We start from the raw sequence: 25,856 nt of genomic DNA on the forward strand, positions 1-25,856 counted from the left end.
ATTACAGTTCAATAAACTTGAATATAAATTGATCTTTTACACGAGTTTGACTTTTTCAAAATGCTAAGTATTTTCTTTCCCAGTCATATATTATCCGAACCTTTTGAATATTTTGTCTTCAAGGCGCGTCTGTGGTACAAAGTTGAAGCTTGGTATCAACCACGAGCTGTTTAAATCGCTAAACATAATTTAATAAGGATAATTAAAATCAGAAAGTTAGTTTATTCTGCTGCTTCAAAAAAAAACTACAGTAAACTTTTTTGAAAATTAAAGTTACCAATTATCTTACGTCCATTCGTTTGATGTGATTTATCATTTGATTTTGCCATTTGATTAGGGACTTTCGTTTTGGATTTTCCTCGGAGTTTTTGTGATTTTACTTTTTCATAACTTGTTTATTGTTAATCAATTTATAAATGTTCACCTCATTGCACTTTGGTTTTATAGCTAGTTGTTTTATGGGTAATCATTCCAGACTTTCTAACTTTTATATTTTTTCGACCCCTTGGCATTTTTCTACATTTCATATAAATCTAGATATGCTATATTATAAATTACTTAGAATTCCAAACTAAATATTGTGATTTATCATAAAAATGTCTACCTTTGATTATAATAGTTTTGATATCACTAGATAAACACACTGGTATGTAAATAGAATTCAAATACATTCGTCATCAAATTTAAATGATAGCTTCTTTTGTAAAATAATAAGAAAGGGATTTATACCCCCTCCCCCCCCCCAAAAAAAACCACCCATCTTAGAACACTTTTAGAGAAAATATGTTTTATAAAGTTTGAGATAAAGTGGTAAATATAAAAAAACAAAAATCAATTTGTTGAAAACATAAATGTTAAACTTTGGTACCCCCAGCTCCTTTGTTGTCAAGTATCGGAACTTGGCTTACTAAAGAGTTATTAGTAATCTTGCAATGAGTAAATCATCGACCACAGTAATTCAAGAAACCGGCACTACGTCCCCTTCAAGAGTACCTGCGTGTATCCTATTTTGTATATATGTTATCACTTTGTGTAGTTGTTCATGGACTGTTCTTGGTTTATCTGTCTCTGTATTAGCAATGTACTGTCTGATTGGTGTCTTCCACATATATGCCTATTAATTGTGTACTAAACATCCTTAGTCTCTTTCATAAATAGCAAATTAATAACATATCCTTAGCATTCCCATTTAACAAGTACTAACTATACGATAACACGATGGCATTCAATGTGTGGAAGTTCTGAAGCCATGTCAACTTTTGTAGTAATTTAACATGATTTTCCATAGCTCTTTCAAAAAATTACATAACATTTGAGTTTGTATTTTAAACCGTTCTAAAAAAATCTTATATAGCGTTGTCTCTGAACTTTTGCTTCAGTAAATGTATTTTTTGTACCTGGCTGAGCGCGTTCAAAACAATAAATCGAAAATAAAGCCATGCAAAAATAATTTCCCTTTAGGAATTTAACGATATAAGATTACATCATTTAAACCATATAAATTACTAGAAAAACGAAAATGAAAATATTAAAAAAACAGAATGAATTGTAAACGTGTGAAATCATTTCTTTATAAAATAATAAAAAGAGAGGCAACTGAATTCATAAGTCGCAATGAACGCCATGTCTATAAAAGAATGAAAAGACCAACCGCAAAAAACAACAGTACCCAAAACATAGAATAGACAACCAAAGACTAAGCAACACGAACTGGTAGTGATCGTAGGTGCTCTGGAAGGGTAATTAGTAAGGATGGCAACGAGTACTCGAGTACTCGGGTACTCGCTCGGAAGGCCGAGTACTCGAGTACAGTTTTACTACTCGGATACTCGTTTGCCTGTTATACATTTTGAGGTATGTTTTCTTCACATTACCCATTACCACTCACTTTAGTTCCGTTGAAATATTCCCTTCGTAATACAAAAAAAAAAAAAACTCAATTAAGAACACAAATATATTTATCTTGAGGCTACTATTTGTTATAGTTGTACCAGCAACGTCCGTTCCTTCCGAGGGAATGTTTTTATGTGCACTACTTGTAACAGCTTTCGTTTGTAATTGTTAACCAGATCATATTTCTAAACAAGAACACAATCAAAGTGACTTGCGGTGAACCCTTTGCAACTGATTAGAGACATTTTAACGGTGTTTGTACACGATTCAACACTTTATGGATAAATAAAAAAAATTCATCACAAGCTGTAAAAACTTACCTTTGTTTGTTAATCAGACTTCTATGTAAACGTGATTGGCATGGTATGTACATTTGAATTAATTTAATTACTCTGTATTTGAAACTTAACTATTATTGTTGAATTTACAATTGAAAGATAGGAGAAAGTACGAGAGCGACATTCAAACCCAAAAGTCGAAAATTAACTGATAACGTCATGGTTATAAAAATAAAAATCAGACAAACGATGGTGCAAAAAAAAAAAAAAAAAAAAAAAAAAAAAAAAAAAGTAAGGCTGAGCAACACGAAAAACCACAAGTAATTTGAAGTCCAATACTGTTGTTGTCAAATAATGGACATGTCGTATCATAAAAAATACCAACTCCTCAGGAACAGATGATACATATACTGTCTACTTTGTTGGACTTTATAGGCAACTATTTCTGATTTTAATGGAATTTGGTTCATGAACACGTACACTAACAATAATTGCTATTATGAGATGTTATTTGTAGAAACGGCGGCCGGTATATTCAGATCTTTTGACATCCCTAGTAAACAGATCCTGCTCAAAATGTGACACTAATCGTGTTCCTGAAGCAACTATATACCCGGTGATGTGTCTAATTTGGTAGGTCACATTTGGCAAATCGAGGACAGGAGACGCGAGAGATACACAATTGACATTCAAACTGAGAAGTCGGAATAAAAATAGAAAGGTCATGGCAAAAAAGAAAAAACATCAAACGAAAAAACAAATAGTAGAAAAAGAACAACAAAGACGATCGTATCACACAGTTTGATATGGGCGGCAGGGCCTTTTTCGGGATGTCTGGATCTGTTGTTTTTAAGCTCGGAATTTCGGGATTGTTCCTTTTGGGATCCGGGAGTTTTTTTCGAATTTTGGATGTCGGGATTTAAATTTCTTTAATTTCAGAACCTCTGGATTTCATGTTTTTAAGCCCGGGATTTAAGGATCAGGACCCCTACAGCCCCCTCCCTCGATATTACAAGTCTAAGTGAACGATTCATTTCAGGCAAATAAGCAAAGTTTAAAATAATAAAAGCGTAAAATATAATCATTCACTTGTTACTTTTGTTTTGCGTCAAATTACTTAAAATGTTGCAAATTAGATTTTAATTAAAAATATTGCAGTTTCATTGCAAAGGCGAATGAATGGATGTTCTCTTTGATTACTCTAACATCATAAAATAATAACAGTTTGCCGGCGTTTCAAAAGCCACGAGTGGCATTTGAAAGTCAAATCACAAAAAATACTCCAAAGATAATTCAAAACATAAAGTCCCTAATCAAATGGCGAAATTAAGGGTTCAAACACTTCAAACGAATGGATAACAAATGGCATTTGTTTGAACTGGTACAGAAGACACATCTGAAAATGCAACAAAAAGAACTCTCTCCAAAAAAGCTATACGTTGAAATTATGAAGTTGGTGATTATCGGCTTGTCCACCCAATATGATAGGTTATGAAGTTTAATAAAAATTGGAGAAACATGGATATAAACGATAAAAAAAAACACACTAATGTTATTAATAAAATCCTTAATAATATTTTAGGTTGACAGAATAATAGAACAAAAAACAAATAACAATAGTAATCTTTGGTTGTCGTTTGTGTAAACGAACTTGATGAAAATTATAAAATATTGGTGAGTGCAGTGGTTATGGGATATTAGTTATTTCTGTTAAATATATTTATTTGAATTTTTATATATTAGTTGACTCATGTTAAAAACGTTATCAAACTTCAGCCTATAATATACATAAACAAGACCTTCTTTTAAAATACAAGTTATTGTCTCAATGAAACATTTAAGTCTATGTTTCTCCCCCAAGGCAAATTAGATTTCAGCCGGATTTGGCGACAATTTTCGAAATCGGTATTTCAACGTCATACAATATTTTTTTATCATGATCAGAGGACAAAATGCGTGTCTAATATACAATATTAATAGGTTTTTGTGTTGAATTATCTAAAACAATGAGGATAATAATTCCCAGGTAAGATGTACTTAGTGGAATTAAGTTGAAATGTTTTGGTTTCAATGATGTTCAACTTTGTACTTTTTTTTTTACTTTTTCTTTCGATTAATTTGTACGAGAGTCACTTACATCATTCTTTTCTCAAAAACAAGCGCGTTTCGTGTACAATGTACATAATTTTTGTTTTGTGAATGAACCAATGCTCTTTATCCAATAAAACTTGTTTGCACATGCGTATATAATCTTCTACAGAATAATAAATTGTTTTCAAATTGGCATGCATTTAAAATATTCCATTAACTTAAAACACTTCCAAACTCTTTGATGATGCCTATGTTGTGACTAATTCATATGACTGTAATGTGTTAAAATTCGCAATTGACATACCGTATAGTGTTAATTTGGTGGGGAGTTAATTTTCGCTGATTTTCTCTGATAGAACAAAGTCGCAAAAATAAATTCAGTCAATTTAAACATGCACATGCAAAGGTGTTGATTAAAATTTTGAATCCGCAAAAATGTTTCGTATACCTCATTCAATTAAATCGCGAAAAAAACACGGCTATACTGTATTTGACCTAGATACGGCAACCGTTAATGCTGGTTTGTTCAAAACTCCTCCCTCTGAAAAAATCATATAGCCAGAAGTTTGCTTGTTTACAAACAAGAAAGGGAGATTCATCCAGAAAAACAAAAAAACTGTACCAAGTCAGGAATATGACAGTTGTTATCCATTCGATTGATGTGTTTGAACTTTTGAATTTGCCATTTGATTTGGGACTTTCCTTTTTGAATTTTCCTCGGAGTTCAGTATTTTTGTGTTTCTCCTTTTTATATTATCAATGATGAGTTTTTTTGGTTAATTGAAACATCTGAGATGAGTCTTAAGTTTCATGTCACTACAAAATAATGTCTACGTAGTTGATAAAATAATGAAATATATAATTCAGTACCATAATTTATTTCATTATTATGTTTTGACTTGCATCTTTAACAGTTTTTATTAATATGTCCTTGTTTTAGGAAAGAAATTAATTGATAATGAAATCGTTTATATTTTGAACTTAAATGTCAGTGAGAAAACAAATGTACCGTTAAAAGTACGTGTGCATAAAATGAATCAAAATACTATATAAAGTCACTTTATTGGGCTACAAGGATAGTTTTCGTGCAACGATAATGAATGTTGTATGACATCCGTCAACCATGTACGGATAACACAATATTAAGCATTTATTTAACTATGAGCTATACTCAAGAAATTAAAATTTTGTTATCAGCTGATAAAAAAGATACGTACGTTTTTGCATCTTTTAAGGATCGTGCAGAAGAAAATCTTTGCACCATTTGTTGATCCACAGTATATGGTGCTAGCCAAACGAAATAACTACCGATGGTTAATGCCCAGAAGGTATGTCTTTCATGTGGATCAAGGTCAAATCTGAAAATAACAGTATAATATATGGTACTAAAATACATGTTTTCATATATTGAACAATATGTGGTCCTACTCTCCTGTGAATATATGTATACTTAAAATTTGATTAACTGTTTAATTAAATATTTGTTTTTTATTTTGAATTTAGATATCTCTGGTTGTTTTCATGTTTGGATGTTCAATTCTTCTAAAAAAAATCGGTATATCACATTTTTCACGGTAATGTTGTTAATAAATTCTCTAAAATTTTCGCTATATTCTCACAAATGAGTTTTTGGTACAAAATTTAATCCAAGTATCTTTGATGGACTTATTTACTACATGTTATTCGAGCAGATATCAATATCGATGCTAGAGACTTAAGATTTAAAAAGTTTAAGTCTTGCGTTGGAAAACAACTTATTGAGGCATTTTGTTTCCTCTAAAAAGTGTTGTTTTCCTTTCTCTAGAAGACGACGTATCGATAAGAATTTAATTATTACATCATAGATGAAAGAATGAGAGATCGCATTTGACTGAATTAGTTTCCTAAGTTTTATACTTTATATATTTTTCTAATTCTTCTACGTTCTATCACTTGGTAGTATATCAGTAATAATCAACCTCCCGCACTTTTTATATCGAAGACGTATGTTGCCGTATGTATGTAAAATCAAAGATCTGTTTCCTAAACTATGATGGAAGAAAATATTTTTTGGAACTTACAAATTTGATGTAAGGGAATAAAACCCACGTTATTTTGCTGAAAAATAAAATCAAAATTTTGCAATTTTATCTTTAGGCTAGTAATACAAATGATGACCTTTTCAACCAGATACCTATAAAGCATTGTCGTTTAAAGTCCTCAATAATCTAAAAAGGTTACTTATTATCACTAATTTTCTTAGGCTGTATTTATACCTAAAAAACTCTATTCTTTTTCCTCTATCGGCAATATCCCATAACTCATATCCGCCTCCAACTTCGATGGCACCCTAGAAAATTATTTATTTGATTTACATAATCACCATCTGCTAACATGACATACTTATAAACAATTTACTGCTTCAATGTTAAGAATGCAGCTATTTCACTTAGAACAGGGCTATAGTAAGGATAATTTATTTGTTCGTGCACAGAAGAAAGATAAAGGTCACGAATTATTGCAATGCGTTGTGTATGAACGTTTCTAACTGTCACAAAACAACAGATAAAAAGACGGTAAAATGTCTGCTAGATACAATTCCCGGGATATATCCTTTTTACATTTCAACTGCAATTGATGTATAAGTATTGGAGTGATAGCAAACCACTTAAAGAAAAAAAAACAGAATCCTTGTTTGTGAATTTCAGGAACTAATGTTTAAATATTATTGCAGGAACTAATGTTAATTACTATTGCAGGTAGAAAATTTCAGGTTACGATTATTTTGATGTGTGTTCAATTTTTGACTGACTGAATGTTTGCTCGAAGGAAAATTTATTTACAAACCTATAAAATAGAATATGGTAAGAGAAGATGTGGTATGATTGCCAATGAGACAACTGTCACCAAGAGACCAAAACGACACATACATTAACAACTATAGGTCACCGAACGGCCGTCAACAATGAGCAAAGCCCATACCGCATAGTCAGCAATAAAAGGCCCCGATATGACAATGCAAATCAATTCAAACAAGAAAACTAACGACCTTATTTATATAAAAATAATGATCGAAAAACAAATATGTAACACAAAAACAAACGACAACCACTGAATTATAGGCTTCTGACTTGGAAGAGGCACATACATAAATAATGTGGTGGAGTTAAACATGTTAGCGGGATCCCAACCCTCCCCTAACTTGGGACAGTGGTATAGCTTTCTGATGTTTTAATTTAAATAAATGCAATAGTAGTATACCATTGTTAAATCGTTTAAAAATCGATTAAACTAAAACCTATCAGGGTCACAAACCAAAACTGAGGGAAACATCAACTATAAGAGGAGATAAAACAGAAACACTGACTGCTATAAAAACAAACGCCAACATGAATAGAAATGGAATATTAGATAACTACTGCCATATTCCTGACTTGGTACAGGACATTTAAATATATATTTGTAGATTCCACCTGCCGAAAATATAACCCAAAAGCTGTTTGAGTATTTTTTGTTAATGATTTCGACTAAGAAATTGATTACAATGAAATTTTAGAGTTTAAAAGTTGTTAAAAGTTTGCGTTTTTTTGTTTAGAACCACAATAAAATTTAGCTTGAATACGAGGAGGCGTCAATGACTTTCGTCATCATTTAATTATGTAAACAAACACTTTTAATCCATTTTTGATCCTTAAACTCGAACAGGAAGAGAATAAAATAACTAAATTATTTTAGTAAGATTCAATCATCTATGGTGATAAAATTGTAAAGTTTAATAAATATTAAAATGTTAAGCAAAATATGTAATTAGGTGCCAATAACATTGTTATTTAAAGAGAACCTTTACCCCTTTGGTATCAGATAACAAGGAAGACACACAATAACCATCAATAAACTGAACAACATTTAAAATTAAAAGTGGCATACATGATATCTGCTGAATTGGTCAGGTAGAGCCTGATTGAAAATCAATATAGGGCCATATAGACTCAATATAAGCCCACAGAGACTCAATATAGGGCCTTATAGACTCAATGTATGCCCACAGAGAATCAATATAGGGCCATATAGACTCAATGTAGACCTACAGAGACTCAATATAGGGCCATATAGACTCAATATAGGGCCACAGAGACTCCATATAGGGCCATAAAGACTAATTGAGAATAAAATACAGGGCTACTTTAATTACATATAAGAAGATGTAGTATGAGTGCCGATGAGACATCTCTCCATCCAAGTTACAATTTATAAAAGGAAACAAACATAGGTTAAAGTACGGTCTTCAACACAGAGCTTTGAGGCCATCTTATAAGCTCTCTTAAGTTTGTTTGTTTATGTTTTAGTATTTTGACTCATTTAAACTGTTTATTCAATTCACAGTGGTAATACTTAATTCTTTATTTCTAGATTATTTTTTTTTAATTCTCAATAATCTCTGAATAAAAAAATAATAAGTGTCATTCATGAGTCGGAATTATTTTACTTTACATTCTTAAAATGAATACGAATAAAGTATCAACAATCTTATATGCAGGCTAGACTTCAAAGAGGAATTTTTATAACCGATAGGTATTAATAAGCATCTTATTCTCTAAGGGGATGACTGACGAAGGTAAACAATTATAGCAAAGTGAAAAGAAATCTAACGGCAACTATAATAATTCATAAGCCGCATCTTAATTTGTCAATGTAGTATAAAAAATAGTTTTACAGTTCCAAAACTCTTGTAAAAATGACAAAAAACAAAAATAGTGATTATATCTCAGATGAGTTGAATAGACTATTTACATAACCATCAGTAGAAGAAACATCAAACATTTAATCGGTGTGATTTGAGGGGAAATTTTACTATTTTCCGATGAGTTTGTCTCGTAAAAAATATGAAGCATGATTTTTCCCAAGAAATGTACCGATTAAATGTTTGACATTACTACTTTACGTTGCTCTTAAATAACCGAGTACCAGGATGTCGTAGGGAACCTGTCGAAAGATAATATAAACCGGAGTCAAAAGTCGGTATTATGAAAATAGTCTATTGACTTCACAAGGTGTTTTTGTCCGAATACTAAAAACAATCGTCAATGTCACTTAACTCCAGTAAAAATGTTTGGATCGTAATGTGTATAAGGAGGTCCAAGTAATCTTATAATCACAAATGTTCTGCCAGTGTAATCACATAAGGATTAATTATCTTCATAGATTAATTTGTTTTAAACAAGATTATAAAATAATCAGAAATACTGTCCTAGATTATCAAATAATAAAAAAAACATCAAATATTTGGTCTGGTTATCAAATAATCGCTTTAAAAACGGCTAAATAATGAAATAATCAAAAACCTCATGAGGAGGCTCTATAACATCATCAACTTCACATAATCATGATAATGGCAACCAAAAGTGCCAATTATGAGAGTTTTCTAAGAAATGATATCAGGGCATCGGTTTACTATGGTTACACTGTAAGTTATATAATATTCCAAAAAAGTGTAATTTAAAAAGTCTTGTAAAAAATGTCGAGGCAAATTAACCAGATAACATAGCCAAAAGGAAACGAGGACAAATAATCCTACCAACTATACATTTTTATTTAATAAAAAAAGCTAAATGAGAATTGGGGTGTATTTGGAGGACACACAGACCGAGACCATTGCCATTACTATATTTCATGATGTATAACTAACGGGGGATAATAATATGAAATAAATAAATAAAGGCAACAGTAGTATACCGCTGTTCGAAATTCATAAATCGATAGAGAAAAAAACAAAACCGAGTTACAAACTAAAACTAAGGGAAACGCATCAAATATAAGAGAGCTACGACACAACAGAAACACAACATTAAAATGTAACACAAACAGAAACGAACTCTAATATAACAATGGCCATTTCCCTGACTTGGAAAATTGAATTCATCACAAATCATATGTCTTGTATATTCCTCTAAACCTTTATACTTAGTACTTGGCTTACCTTGATTATCACTGCAAGCATTCCTGCCAACATTACCAACGTCTGAAATACGTCGGTCCAAATTACCGCCTTTAATCCACCCTAAAATATTTTTTTTTTAAAAATCAAGTTTTACCACATACAAGATTTTACAAAAAAATCAATAAGTATTTGCATTTTATTGTAGAAATATCAACTTATAAATAATTGACAAATATATATGTATGTTTTAAAACTTTTTTTTATGTATTTCGTGTTACTCGTCTTTAGTTGTCTATGATGTGTTTTGTGTACTATTGTTTGTCTGGTTGCCTTTTTTCATTTTTAGCCATATCGTTGTCAGTTGATTTGCGAATTATGATATGCATGTTCCTGCTCTCAACTCTCTCATTACACCTTTTATCTACAGTAAAGACTAATTTTTTGAAAGCTATTATTTTGCATTAGCCACAATATTATGATGTTTTTAAGTAAAATAAATTTCAATCGCACTAACGCTCTCTTGTGTATATCTTAATATACACTGTATAGCACCTATTAAATAAAGGCAACAATAGTATACCGCTGTTTGATAGTTCACTTAAGCAAAAGTAGATCCGGGTGACAAACTAAAACCGAGGGAAACACGCCAACTAAAAGAGGAAAAAAAATGAAACAAAAAAAAAAAAAACAAAAAAACAGAAACACAGAATTTCAACTAAGAGGCAAATGCAAACATACTATTAAATTCATCGAAAATTGGAATTCGGAAATTTGTTATCTCACGTTAAATGTACACTGCAAAGCATTGACGCTTCACACTTACACCTTTCAGCATATCATTTAAGTTATCATATCTTTTATGTACTTACAATGGTAGTGTAAAATGTGCACACACCACCAACAACTAAAATTACTGCCCATTCTGGAAATGTTGTCACTGAAATTTGTTTATATAACATCATTAGTTCTTAATATTTATGTGATGTAAATTTTATATTTGACGGCACATAATTAAAGTAATCGTGTTTGGTTATTTGAAGGACTTCTCCGGGTGTAGGAGTTTCTTGCTGCATTGAAGACCCATTGGTGGTCTTCGGCTGTTGTCTGCTCTATGGTCGGGTTGTTGTCTCAAATTGGTAAATTTTACAGCATCATTTTCAGCGAAAAGAAAAGATCTACTGCCTTTCTTGAATGGGTGATACTGAAATGAATATTCCATTGACCTTTTTGCCTATGCTGTACTTTAGATTTAGGCTTGGTAACTTTTCACAGTTTGTAATATTATTTAACAAATGTTCTACCAAGATCAAATGCTCTGATGATTATTTAACAAATGTTCTACCAAGATCAAATGTTCTGATGATTATTTAACAAATGTTCTACCAAAATCAAATGCTCTGATGATTATTTAACAAATGTTCTACTACTAAGATCAAATGCTCTGATGATTATTTAACAAATGTTCTACCAAGATCAAATGCTCTGATAATTATTCAACAAATGTTCTACCAAAATCAAATGCTCTGATAATTATTTAACAAATGTTCTTCCAAGATCAAATGCTCTGATAATTATTTAACAAATGTTCTACCAAGATCAAATGCTCTGATAATTATTCAACAAATGTTCTACCAAAATCAAATGCTCTGATAATTATTTAACAAATGTTCTACCAAGATCAAATGCGCTGATAATTATTTAACAAATGTTCTATCAAGATCAAATGCTCTGATGATTATTTAACAAATGTTCTACCAAGATCAAATGTTCTGATGATTATTTAACAAATGTTCTACCAAGATCAATTGCTGTGATGATTATTAAACAAATGTTCTATCAAAATCAAATGCTCTGATGATTATTGAACACATGTTCTACCAAGATCAAATGCTCTGATAATTATTTAACAAATGTTCTATCAAGATCAAATGCTCTGATGATTATTAAACAAATGTTCTACCAAAATCAAATGCTCTGATAATTATTTAACAAATGTTCTACCAAGATCAATTGCTGTGATGATTATTAAACAAATGTTCTACCAAAATCAAATGCTCTGATGATTATTTTACAAATGTTCTACCAAGATCAAATGCTCTGCTAATTATTTAACAAATGTTCTATCAAGATCAAATGCTCTAATAATTATTTAACAAATGTTCTATCAAGATCAAATGCTCTAATAATTATTTAACAAATGTTCTATCAAGATCAAATGCTGTGATGATTATTTAACAAATGTTCTACCAAAATCAAATGCTCTGATGATTATTTAACAAATGTTCTACCAAGACTAAATGCTCTGATAATTATTTTAGAAATGTTCTTCCAAGATCAAATGCTCTGGTGATTTTTTAACAAATGTTCTACAAAGACCAAATGCTGTGATGATTATTTAACAAATGTTCTACAAAGATCAAATGCGCTGATAATTATTTAACAAATGTTCTACTAAAACCAAATGCTCTGACGACTATTTAACAAATGTTCTACTAGGATCAAATGCTCTGATGATTATTTAAACAAATGTTCTTCCAAGATCAAATGCTCTGATGATTATTTAACCATCTGATGATTATTTAACCAAGATCAAATGCTGTGATGATTATTTAACAAATGTTCTACCAAGATCAAATGCTCTGATGATTATTTAACCAAGATCAAAAGCTGTGATGATTATTTAAACAAATGTTCTACCAAGATCAAATGCTCTGATGATTATTTAACAAATGTTCTTCCAAGATCAAATGCTCTGATGATTATTTAACAAATGTTCTTCCAAGATCAAATGCTCTGATGATTATTTAACAAATGTCCCAGCAAGATCAAATGCTGTGATGATTATTTAACAAATGTTCTACCAAGATCAAATGCTCTGATGATTATTTAACAAATGTTCTACCAAGATCAAATGCTCTGATGATTATTTAACAAATGTTCTATCAAGATCAAATGCTCTGATGATTATTTAACAAATGTTCTACCAAGATCAAATGCTCTGATGATTTTTTAACAAATGTGCTACCAAGATCAAATGCTCTGATGATTATTTAACCATCTGATGATTATTTAACCAAGATCAAATGCTCTGATGATTATTTAACAAATGTTCTACCAAGATCAAATGCTCTAATGATTATTTAACAAATGTTCTATCAAGATCAAATGCTCTGATAATTATTTAACAAATGTTTTACCAAGATCAAATGCTCTAATGATTATGTAACAAATGTTCTATCAAGATCAAATGCTCTGATGATTATTTAACAAATGTTCTACCAAGATCAAATGTTCTGATGATTATTTAACAAATGTTCTACCAAAATCAAATGCTCTGATGATTATTTAACAAATGTTCTACTACTAAGATCAAATGCTCTGATGATTATTTAACAAATGTTCTGCCAAGATCAAATGCTCTGATAATTATTCAACAAATGTTCTACCAAAATCAAATGCTCTGATAATTATTTAACAAATGTTCTACCAAGATCAAATGCTCTGATAATTATTTAACAAATGTTCTACCAAGATCAAATGCTCAGATAATTATTCAACACATGTTCTACCAAAATCAAATGTTCTGATAATTATTTAACAAATGTTCTACCAAGATCAAATGCGCTGATAATTATTTAACAAATGTTCTATCAAGATCAAATGCTCTGATGATTATTTAACAAATGTTCTACCAAGATCAAATGTTCTGATGATTATTAAACAAATGTTCTACCAAGATCAATTGCTGTGATGATTATTAAACAAATGTTCTATCAAAATCAAATGCTCAGATGATTATTTAACACATGTTCTACCAAGATCAAATGCTCTGATAATTATTTAACAAATGTTCTATCAAGATCAAATGCTCTGATGATTATTAAACAAATGTTCTACCAAAATCAAATGCTCTGATAATTATTTAACAAATGTTCTACCAAGATCAATTGCTGTGATAATTATTAAACAAATGTTCTACCAAAATCAAATGCTCTGATGATTATTTTACAAATGTTCTACCAAGATCAAATGCTCTGCTAATTATTTAACAAATGTTCTATCAAGATCAAATGCTCTAATAATTATTTAACAAATGTTCTATCAAGATCAAATGCTGTGATGATTATTTAACAAATGTTCTACCAAAATCAAATGCTCTGATGATTATTTAACAAATGTTCTACCAAGACTAAATGCTCTGATAATTATTTTAGAAATGTTCTTCCAAGATCAAATGCTCTGATGATTTTTTAACAAATGTTCTACAAAGACCAAATGCTGTGATGATTATTTAACAAATGTTCTACAAAGATCAAATGCTCTGATAATTATTTAACAAATGTTCTACTAAAAGCAAATGCTCTGACGACTATTTAACAAATGTTCTACCAGGATCAAATGCTCTGATGATTATTTAAACAAATGTTCTTCCGAGATCAAATGCTCTGATGATTATTTTACAAATGTTCTACCAAGATCAAATGCTCTGCTAATTATTTAACAAATGTTCTATCAAGATCAAATGCTTCAATAATTATTTAACAAATGTTCTATCAAGATCAAATGCTCTAATAATTATTTAACAAATGTTCTATCAAGATCAAATGCTGTGATGATTATTTAACAAATGTTCTACCAAAATCAAATGCTCTGATGATTATTTAACAAATGTTCTACCAAGACTAAATGCTCTGATAATTATTTTAGAAATGTTCTTCCAAGATCAAATGCTCTGATGATTTTTTAACAAATGTTCTACAAAGACCAAATGCTGTGATGATTATTTAACAAATGTTCTACTAAAACCAAATGCTCTGACGACTATTTAACAAATGTTCTACCAGGATCAAATGCTCTGATGATTATTTAAACAAATGTTCTTCCAAGATCAAATGCTCTGATGATTATTTAACCATCTGATGATTATTTAACCAAGATCAAATGCTGTGATGATTATTTAACAAATGTTCTACCAAGATCAAATGCTCTGATGATTATTTAACCAAGATCAAATGCTGTGATGATTATTTAAACAAATGTTCTACCAAGATCAAATGCTCTGATGATTATTTAACAAATGTTCTTCCAAGATCAAATGCTCTGATGATTATTTAACAAATGTTCTTCCAAGATCAAATGCTCTGATGATTATTTAACAAATGTCCCACCAAGATCAAATGCTGTGATGATTATTTAACAAATGTTCTACCAAGATCAAATGCTCTGATGATTATTTAACAAATGTTCTACCAAGATCAAATGCTCTGATGATTATTTAACAAATGGTCTATCAAGATTAAATGCTCTGATGATTATTTAACAAATGTTCTACCAAGATCAAATGCTCTGATGATTTTTTAACAAATGTGCTACCAAGATCAAATGCTCTGATGATTATTTAACCATCTGATGATTATTTAACCAAGATCAAATGCTCTGATGATTATTTAACAAATGGTCTATCAAGATTAAATGTTCTGATAATTATTTAACAAATGTTTTACCAAGATCAAATGCTCTAATGATTATGTAACAAATGTTCTATCAAGATCAAATGCTCTGATGATTATTTAACAAATGTTCTACAAAGATCAAATGCTCTGATGATTATTTAACAAATGTTTTACCAAGATCAAATGCTCTGATGATTATTTAACAAATGTTCTACCAAGATCAAATGCTCTGATAATTATTTAACAAATGTTCTACCAAGATCAAATGCGCTGATAATTATTTAACAAATGTGCCACCAAGATCAAATGCTGTGATGATTATTTAACAAATGTTCTACCAAGATCAAATGCTCTGATGATTATTTAACAAATGTTCTACCAAGATCAAATGCTCTGATGATTATTTAACAAATGTTCTATCAAGATCAAATGCTCTGATGATTATTTAACAAATGATCTACCAAGATCAAATGCTCTGATGATTTTTTAACAAATGTTCTACTAAGATCAAATGCTCTGATGATTATTTAACCATCTGATGATTATTTAACCAAGATCAAATGCTCTGATGATTATTTAACAAATGTTCTACCAAGATCAAATGCTCTAATGATTATTTAACAAATGTTCTATCAAGATCAAATGCTCTGATAATTATTTAACAAATGTTTTACCAAGATCAAATGCTCTAATGATTATTTAACAAATGTTCTACAAAGATCAAATGCTCTAATGATTATTTAACAAATGTTCTACCAAGATCAAATGCTCTGATGATTATTTAACAAATGTTCTACCAAGATCAAATGCTCTGATGATTATTTAACAAATGTTCTATCAAGATCAAATGCTCTGATGATTATTTAACAAATGTTCTATCAAAATCAAATGCTCTGATGATAATTTAACAACTGTTCTACCAAGATCAATTGCTGTGATGATTATTTAAACAAATGTTTTTCCAAGATCAAATGCTCTGATGATTATTTAACAAATGTTCTATCAAGATCAAATGCTCTGATGATCATTTAACCATCTGATGATTATTTAACCAAGATCAAATGCTCTGATGATCATCTAACAAATGTTCTACCAAATGCTCTGATGATTATTTAACAAATGTTCTACCAAGATCAAATGCTCTGATGATTATTTAACAAATGTTCTACCAAGATGAAATGCTCTGATGATTATTCAACAAATGTTCTACCAGGATCAAATTCTCTGATAATTATTTAAACAAATGTTCTACCAAGATCAAATGCTCTGATGATCATTTAACCATCTGATGATTATTTAACCAAGATCAAATGCTCTGATAATTATTTAACAAATGTTCTTCCAAGATCAAATTCTCTGATCATCATTTAACCATCTGATGATTATTTAATCAAGATCAAATGCTCTGATGATTATTTAACAAATGTTCTACCAAGATCAAATGCTCTGATGATTATTTAACAAATGTTCTACCAAGATCAAATGCTCTGATAATTATTTAACAAATGTTCTACCAAGATCAAATGTTCTGATAATTATTTAACAAATGTTCTACCAAGATAAAATGCTCTGATAATTATTTAACAAATGTTCTACCAAGATCAAATGCTCTTATGATTATTTAACAAATGTTCTACCAAGATAAAATGCTCTGATGATTATTTAACAAATGTTCTACCAAGATCAAATGCTCTGATGATAATTTAACAAATGTTCTACCAAGATCAAATGCTCAAATGTTGATCCAGAGCATTTTTGCATGCACATAATGTTGTTTGAGTTTGAATAACTTCAAACATATCACAGTTTGTGATAGTCATATTATTTTTTTAATTGTCAGTCTCAACATTTTTACTTTTGTTGCATAAAAATTAAAAGAACAAGTTGTAAAAGAGGGACGAAAGATACCAAAGGGACAGTCAAACTCATAAATCGAAAATAAACTGACGACGCCATGGCTAAAAATGAAAAAGACAAACAGACAAACAATAGTACTATTGATTCACTTATAGGGTCTTTGCATCGGAACTAAACACATTTATTCAAAAACCAGTTGTTGGCATGACACGGGTTATGTTCTTCTCATATATGTTATGATGGTATGATACTAAACCCCTAACGGGAAGGATTGTGCCTGATGTTCATATGATGAAATCATAATCTTTCAGTCAGTTTAATTGAAGTCTGGAGCTGGCATGTCAGTTAACTGCTAGTATTCTGTTGTTATTTATGTATTATTGTCATTTTGTTTATTTTCTTTGGTTACATCTTCTGACATCAGACTCGGACTTCTCTTGAACTGAATTTTAATGTGCGTATTGTTATGCGTTTACTTTTCTACATTGGCTAGAGGTATAGGGGGAGGGTTGAGATCTCACAAACATGTTTAACCCCGCCGCATTTTTGCGCCTGTCCCAAGTCAGGAGCCTCTGGCCTTTGTTAGTCTTGTATTATTTTAATTTTAGTTTCTTGTGTACAATTTGGAAATTAGTATGGCGTTCATTATCACTGAACTAGTATATATTTATTTAGGGGCCAGTTGAAGGACGCCTCCGGGTGCGGGAATTTCTCGCTACATTGAAGACCTGTTGGTGACCTTCTGCTGTTGTTTTTTTCTATGGTCGGGTTGTTGTCTCTTTGGCACATTCCCCATTTCCATTCTCAATTTTAAACAATAGTACACATGACACAACATAGAAAACTAAAGAATAAGTAACACGAACCCCACCAAAAACAAGGGGCAATATCAGGTGCTCCAGAGGGGTAGGCCGATCCTGCTCCACATGTAACACCCGTAGTGTTGCTCATATTATAACAAATCCGGTAAATAGTCTAATTCGGTAGGTCACATTGATGAAAGGGAAGGGGATTGTAGTTATGAGGTAAGGAACATATCCGATATCATTTGAGAAACGGTTATTCCATAACGATCAACCAACTCGTAATGGCGTCCGTAAAATTTACGAAGGGATGATTTCAACTTCACCATTTGGAACTCTTGGTTTAATAGCTTCGTTGCATGTGAGCAGCAACCCTCTATCAAGGAAATCATGATCGGAAATCATGATCGGAAATGCAAGCAAGGGAATATCGTATGCAGGTGCTGCTGGAATTTTGTAACTTAGAAATGGAAAGTTCCCAATTGGAAAGATTAAATCATCTCATTGTAAATGTCAAGCATCTAAAGCGCTTTTCTGGATTTACCCCCATCTGGAACGCAAAGCCGAATATTTGAAGGCAAAGATAAGAGAAATCACCAAAGAATTGAATCACAAAAAAGAAGCAAAATATATCTAAGGTCAACTCTGCCTAAGTGAATCCAACCATATTTTCTTTACAGATTCAAAATTTATAAACGGCAAGATTTCGAAAGTTTGTTACAAATCCTGTCAGTACCAAATTACTGATTACTTAGATCATGGTACCCTCATATGATTCTAGCTTTGGTAATTTAGACCTGTTCCTCTTTAAACAAAACTTACCAGCACTTAATGCTGTTGATGGACCGTAAAGAACAATGCCCATACCAATGATCTGCAATGATAAACAATATTCCCGTTATGTCATTTGATTGACAATAAATTAGGAAATATTTTGACACTCATGTATAAGACAATTGGAATATTCTTTTATATTTTTATTAATATTCAATATACTTATTTTTCATTTTGGTTTTTTAACGATCTAAAATTCTCCAATGTGTTTCACACCTGACTGAGAAAGAAAGAAAATGTTTGCTGATGGTTCAACCATTCGTCTCAACTCGGCCGATTCCGTACCCTCAGAAGGAGAGTAGCGGATTCTACCGAAGATTGCCGAATGATGGTTCAACAAACAAAACAAAGAGAAATTTTGTCAAGTTAAATCAAAAACATCAAATGCCACCTTCATATTGTTGATTGGCGGATATATGTCGTAGCCATAATGTCTGTGATTTATTCATTCTTAACTTATAACAGAAAAAGATATATCACCGAATATTGGACGATCAACACGACAGGTTCGCATAGTAGAGCTGCACTTGCTAACTCTTCAGTAGTTCTGACATCAACTATGAATTTGGTGGTTTCATGTTGCCCAATCATACCTTATAAGTATAAGTATGAAACACTATGATACATGCAATTGGGGATATAATAGTTGGCAAAACTTTTAGGAAATTTGGTCCTCAATGCTCTTCAACTTCGTACTTTATTTGGCCTTTTAACTTTTTTGGATTCGAGCGTCACTGATGAGTCTTTTGTAGACGAAATGCGCGTCTGGCGTATATATAAAATTTAGTCCTGGTATCTATGATGAGTTTATTTATATACTTATGTTTGTTTGTCACAAGTAAAGCGACATTTGCGTTTACATTTTTCTTTTATGAAACAGGATTTTTTTATGGACAAAACCAAATGACCAGCACGGTTAACCTACACGTTGGTTTTTTGGTTGGAACTACATTAACATGTGTAAACACTATAATAATTCATAGTGCTACGGTTTTGTCGTTGGGTGACTGGCAGCAAACCCTTCACATCAGCTTTCATACTCTGCCGCTGATTTTTTACGTTGTTATTTTGAAATACAAATGGAATGACGTATATTGTAGGTGTTTTAAATGAGAAAGTTTTTTAGTCATATGATAATGCGTTTGATTTAGAAATGACCCTTTATATCAAGGCTTAACTGTAATTAAGACATTACAGGATGGGTCAAATGATTTTCCCTGAAAACTGTATTATTTAATAAGATTGTAAATGTTTTATAACACTTGGGAGCAAATTTATTGCAGTAGTTTACAGATTTATATAATTAGCTTTGTGTTTTCAGAGTATAAAAGTACATCTGTACTGTGATGCTATGCTATCAATATCTTATTCAAGGATACCTTTAATATATAGGTTGTTAAACTTTAGATTTTCAATCTTGTGTATTATGCTTTCGTTTTGAAATTATAAATATGTGCATCAAACATATAGAACATGTGATTTCAGATCTTACGTATAAATCAAAATATGATCGATAGTTCGGCACTCGAGAGATACATTTTTTATTGCTTATTAGGATATGACTTCTATCCTCGGGGACGAAATTTTTATCAAGAATGGAATTGTTCTAGTGGTGTAAACAAAAATGATCCCACGTTTATAATTTAAAACTCGTGACTCTCGCTTCAACTGCACATTTTATCCATATTTGTGATGATACAATATCGCCCAAGTTTGCCATACTTCATGTAGTTTGGTGTCGTCGTTTTCACGAAAATTAAGCATTTTGTGGAATTTAAAGGACCGTACGCAAATCACATCACAAAATATTTACAAAACTTATCAACTTCGCACCCTTACAACAGAAAAAAATAATTCGTTTTATCGAATAGATGTAGATGACAATTTCCGATTAATTTTGACAAAACGATAAAAAAAGCAATAAAAAAGAAAAGCTTATTTTTACAAGAAAAATAATCCGACGGCCAAAGAAAGTGATGAAATTCGAAGCATTCTTTGTGGCTATATATAGCGACTGGGTTTGTCATTATCACAAATTTCTTATACTATTTTTAAACTACATGTATATATATTGAAAGTATAGTACTTACAGTTTTAACAAGAAAAATCAAGGCACCAAATAAACGCACAGATTTGGACTGAAATCTTTCTTCCAAATACTGAAAGAGATAAACGAGATAAATGTATAAAATTGCATGCAATACACTCTAAAAAATGTTACGCAATTTAAACAGAAGCTTATTTATGACCAAAATACACTATCTAGAGCAAATTTAAAAAAAAAAATTCTTTCTTTTTTTCGTATTTTAGTGATAAATGGACGTAGTTTATTTCACAGTTTACAAGAAGATACAGCCTGGGGTTAAAGTTTGTTACACATACAATACTTTGTTAAACTTTTAAAGAATTTTATGAAACTTTAGCAGAAACGTTATGATGATGAAGAGATAATGTCTGATACAAAGTTTTGAAAATATATTTTTCATTTTAAATATTTTTCTAATAGATGGACTTATTACTTGTATTTTTGTCCATCTGATGAGTTAAGCCTTTTTCAACTGATTTTTATAGTTCGTTCTTATGTTGTACTGTTATAACACTGTCCCAGGTTAGGGGGAGGGTTGGGATCCCGCTAACATGTTTAACCCCGTCACATTATTTATGTTTGTGCCTGTCCCAAGTCAGGAGCCTGTAATTCAGTGGTTGTCGTTTGTTTATGTGTTACATATTTGTTTTTCGTTCATTTCTTTACATAAATAAGGCCGTTAGTTTTCTCGTTTGAATTGTTTTACATTGTCTTATCGGGGCCTTTTATAGCTCACTATGCGGTATGGGCTTTGCTCATTGTTGAAGGCCGTACGGTGACCTATAGTTGTTAATGTCTGTGTCATTTTGGTCTTTTGTGGATAGTTGTCTTATTGGCAATCATACCACATCTTCTTTTTTATATTATTATTTTTTTTTACATTTGACAATTACAGATAGTCTGGGACTAACTTTTTGGACATGATCAGTTTGTAAACCTTCATGTATTATTCTGAAACTTGGACAGAATTTTATTGTCAAGACCAAGGAAATAGCTCATGTTTTTCTCTGTTTCAGACGTCTTCAACCGAAATCCATTGGATGTTGGATGTGTACGGATTGATAATTTAGTCTTAGATGCATAATTTTTTTATTAGTTGTTAGAGGCTTTTAACTAGCTGCCAGTTATCTGCGAGTTCTCTTAGATCTTTATCTAGTGGTGTTTTTGTGTTGTTGTGATGTACAAGTACCCGTCCACATGTATTTTTTTTTATCCATCTGATGAGTTAATATAAAAAGGAAGATGTGGTATAATTGCCAATGAGACAATTGTCCACAAGAGACCAAAATGATACAGACAATAACAAATAGAGGTCATCGTACGGCCTTCAACAATGAGCAAAGTCCATACCGCATAGTCAGCTATAACAGGCTCCGATATGACAATGTAAAACAATTCAAACGAGAAAACTAACGGCCTTATTTGTATAAAAAATGAACGAAAAACAAATATTTAACACATATTTGACACAATCCCCATTTCCATTCTCAATTTTACATACATACAGAATGTGGCAGGGTTAAACATGTTAGCGGGGTCCCAACCCTCCCCCTATTCTGGGATAGTGGTGTAACAATATAACAAAGAACTAACTACACAAATCAGTTGAAAAAGGCTTAACTCATCAAAAGGATACAAATAGAAAGACAGACTAAGTTTATGATTACGTCAGCATATGGAATGGTTATAGTATTTGGGATCACAAAGTGCGTGTATTCAAGTACTTAACCGAAAACTTATTATGTTTTTTTTTATCCTTGATCTATTCATGAAGTCAAAGAGATCAGCCGATTGACATTAGATTTACATATGAGATGGTGTGCAGTATTTTCTTTAAAAGTCTAGCCCATTTGTACATTGCATCTTTGACTTCAACTTGTATTTTCATTTTTAGCTAATGACCTTCAGAATCTATATATATAAACATGAAAAATATTAGGTTTATAGCATGATTATTGGTGAAAGCTCTCACTTAAAACGAAGCATAACTGAGCAGTGATATAAAGAGAAATAAACAATTAATACAAATTTAGCTTCATTCCAAAAAGATAACATTACGCAGTCGCAGTGACCCTCATAACAAATTATTTCTGGACCAACTAGAACGTTAAAGTATGAAATAAAGCAATTAAATTTCTTCTATTGGTTAAAATGTACTTCTCTCATTATCAAATCATTTGCTGAACAAAGAGAATCGTGTACCTCAAATCGTGGTATAGTTCCTACTTAATTATAAAAGCAAAACATTAAACCTCTGTCAAAATATCGGAAAATAAGGAATTTGAAATAGATGTAAATAGACAAAAATCAGGTGGCATGCTATTATACACCAAAGATCTTTTAAGATGAAAGATTGCACACCCGATATTCTATTTTGTTCTTGAATTTAACATAAAAACATTTTTACCATGTATCACTAAATGACATAAGTTTAATATTTCTTTTACAAAATGTAATAAAACTTACTTGAAAAACACTGACAACTTTCAACTTAAAAAACATAGGTCCAAATAGAAGTGCTCCAGTCACAGGAGCTAACATAGCTCCAAACACAGAAATCCAGTATTGGGTACCATACTCGTAGACTTCAGCTGGTGTTCCGAGTAGAGTTGATGCCGAAAAGAAACTTGCAAGCACAGACAGTGCAACGGGTAGTGATCTCATACTTTGATTGGCCATCAGAAAATCTTTTGTACTTTTTTGTTTTCCTCCTGCACATGCATGGTATATCCCAATTCCCATTGATACAAGCAACATGCCGCCAAAAACCGCATAGTCGGCTGCATGGAAATTATGCAAGTCCGATGTCGTCATTTTGAAAATAAATATAATTTACGAATCTTTTAAATGAGGGAAAACATAATCAAGTTCTAAAAAGTTTTGTCAATCTAGCAGTACAACAATTTAAGATAACCTCATGTCTTAAGTATATAAAGCGTACAGTAAATTTACCTAGTATAGTGTGATATTCACTGCGATATAGGTATGGTGTTTGTATATACTGAAAATTAAATTAGTTAATCACTTTGGTATACAAACATATTTATATTTAAATCACTATGATCTTAACAGTATGTTAAATTGGTTAACAATATTTGTTCTTGTGTGTAAAAGAGGTGAGGTATTGTTGAGTAATACATTCAAAGAGTTTGATGTCGGAGACGTATCAACAATGTATCGTAAGGAATTTTTCGTCATTTTGAGTAGATTTAAATAATACTAGAACACACCTGCGAAATCGCGGGTAAACTATTGTAGAATGAATTTTTGTTAAAGATATTATGCCTGGAGAATTTCATATAAGGTATCGAAAGCCCTCTCCGAGGCTTTTTTCAAAAGTCCGTTATGTGTTTCCTTTCTGTTAAATTCGATTATTTTTCGTGTTTCTGGCCTTATACCACAATTATTCTTCCCCTTTGCTACCATGCATTTTTTGGTAAAGGTCAAATTAAATTAAAAATTTGCACCGCTTCAAACATGAAATAAATGAAACTGCTTATAGACCATTATTATTTTAATAAAATGTGCTTCTAGGACAATCCATCAGTGCTTTTCCTTTTGAAAGCCCTATTAACATGCCAATGGTAGGATTTGAATCTCGTATAAATGACTAAGGCTCATTTGAGGGGTGGTCTGAGGGGCCCTGATCCCGAAATCCCAGGCTTAAAAACATGAAATCCCGAGGAGCGTATCTTAACGAAAAAAATATATATTCCCGCATCCCGTAAAGATCAATCCCGAAATCCCGAGCTTAAAACACCCGATCCCGACGTCCCGAATAAGTCCTGCCTCCCTCTAATCTCTACCATCTTTCATTTTGGCCAAATCACTACTTTCACTTTCAACAATAAATTTGTATGCCCCATTTATGGGTATTATGTCTCTAGTCTGTTCGTCCAATCGTTCGTTTGTCCGTCCTTCTGTCCGGCTTCAGGTTACAGTTTTCACTTTCAGCAATGAATTTTAATATTATGGGAATTATGTTTTCTAGTCTGTTCGTCCGTTCGTTCGTTCGTCCGTCCGTCTGTCCAGCTTCAGGTTAAAGTTTTTGTCGAGGTAGTTTTTGATGAAGTTGAAGTCCAACCAACTCGAAACTTAGTAAATATGTTCCCTATGACATGATCTTGCTAATTTTAATGCCAAACTGGAGATTTTACCCCATTTCACGGTCCACTTAACACTAATAGATGACGTCACCATTAACGCGTCATGAACCCCTATGAAATTTACTAACCCCCTACGGTCTCATCGGGGTCACCACGTGACGGCGTTAAACCAATCACAACGTGATAATTTCTCCGCGGTGCGATACAGTAAATGATAGCGCCGATGTGGCATCCGTATACTATGGACACATTCTTGTTTCCACATGTTTTACTTATTTCAATATGTATGCAACTGGTATGACCCCTTAGATAGTAAATATTTCAGAAAAAAAGTAGACAGAATACAGAGAGTCTCTGTATATTATAGTAGTATAATCGTACTTTACAGGAGGATAAACGCGAAAACATAATTGTCTCTAAGGAGGTATAATAGTTGTCGTTCTTGCGATCTAAAAACCATGATATGGAGAACGCTCTGATTGGCTTATTTATTTTTCATTTTTTTATTCTACCATACGATTGGTTGTTCTTGTGCATG

General features: G+C 31.5%; 1 protein-coding gene across 1 annotated transcript in view; it reads right to left on the bottom strand.

Annotated features, from left to right (window-relative positions):
* LOC143083260 (sodium-coupled monocarboxylate transporter 1-like) overlaps window positions 1-24,153 on the bottom strand; it is a 59,272-nt gene extending 35,119 nt beyond the window's left edge. The window contains exons 1-7 of the mRNA XM_076259527.1: window positions 23,679-24,153; window positions 21,217-21,285; window positions 19,115-19,166; window positions 11,049-11,116; window positions 10,219-10,299; window positions 6,518-6,591; window positions 5,480-5,620 (exon numbers count right to left, since the gene is read on the bottom strand). Coding sequence (XP_076115642.1) covers window positions 5,480-5,620; window positions 6,518-6,591; window positions 10,219-10,299; window positions 11,049-11,116; window positions 19,115-19,166; window positions 21,217-21,285; window positions 23,679-24,026 — 833 coding nt within the window. The 5' untranslated portion in view covers window positions 24,027-24,153. The remainder of the gene's footprint in view (window positions 1-5,479; window positions 5,621-6,517; window positions 6,592-10,218; window positions 10,300-11,048; window positions 11,117-19,114; window positions 19,167-21,216; window positions 21,286-23,678) is intronic.
* Window positions 24,154-25,856: the final 1,703 nt, after the last annotated feature.

This window comes from Mytilus galloprovincialis, chromosome 7, assembly GCF_965363235.1.
Source record: "Mytilus galloprovincialis chromosome 7, xbMytGall1.hap1.1, whole genome shotgun sequence".
Classification (NCBI taxonomy): domain Eukaryota; kingdom Metazoa; phylum Mollusca; class Bivalvia; order Mytilida; family Mytilidae; genus Mytilus; species Mytilus galloprovincialis.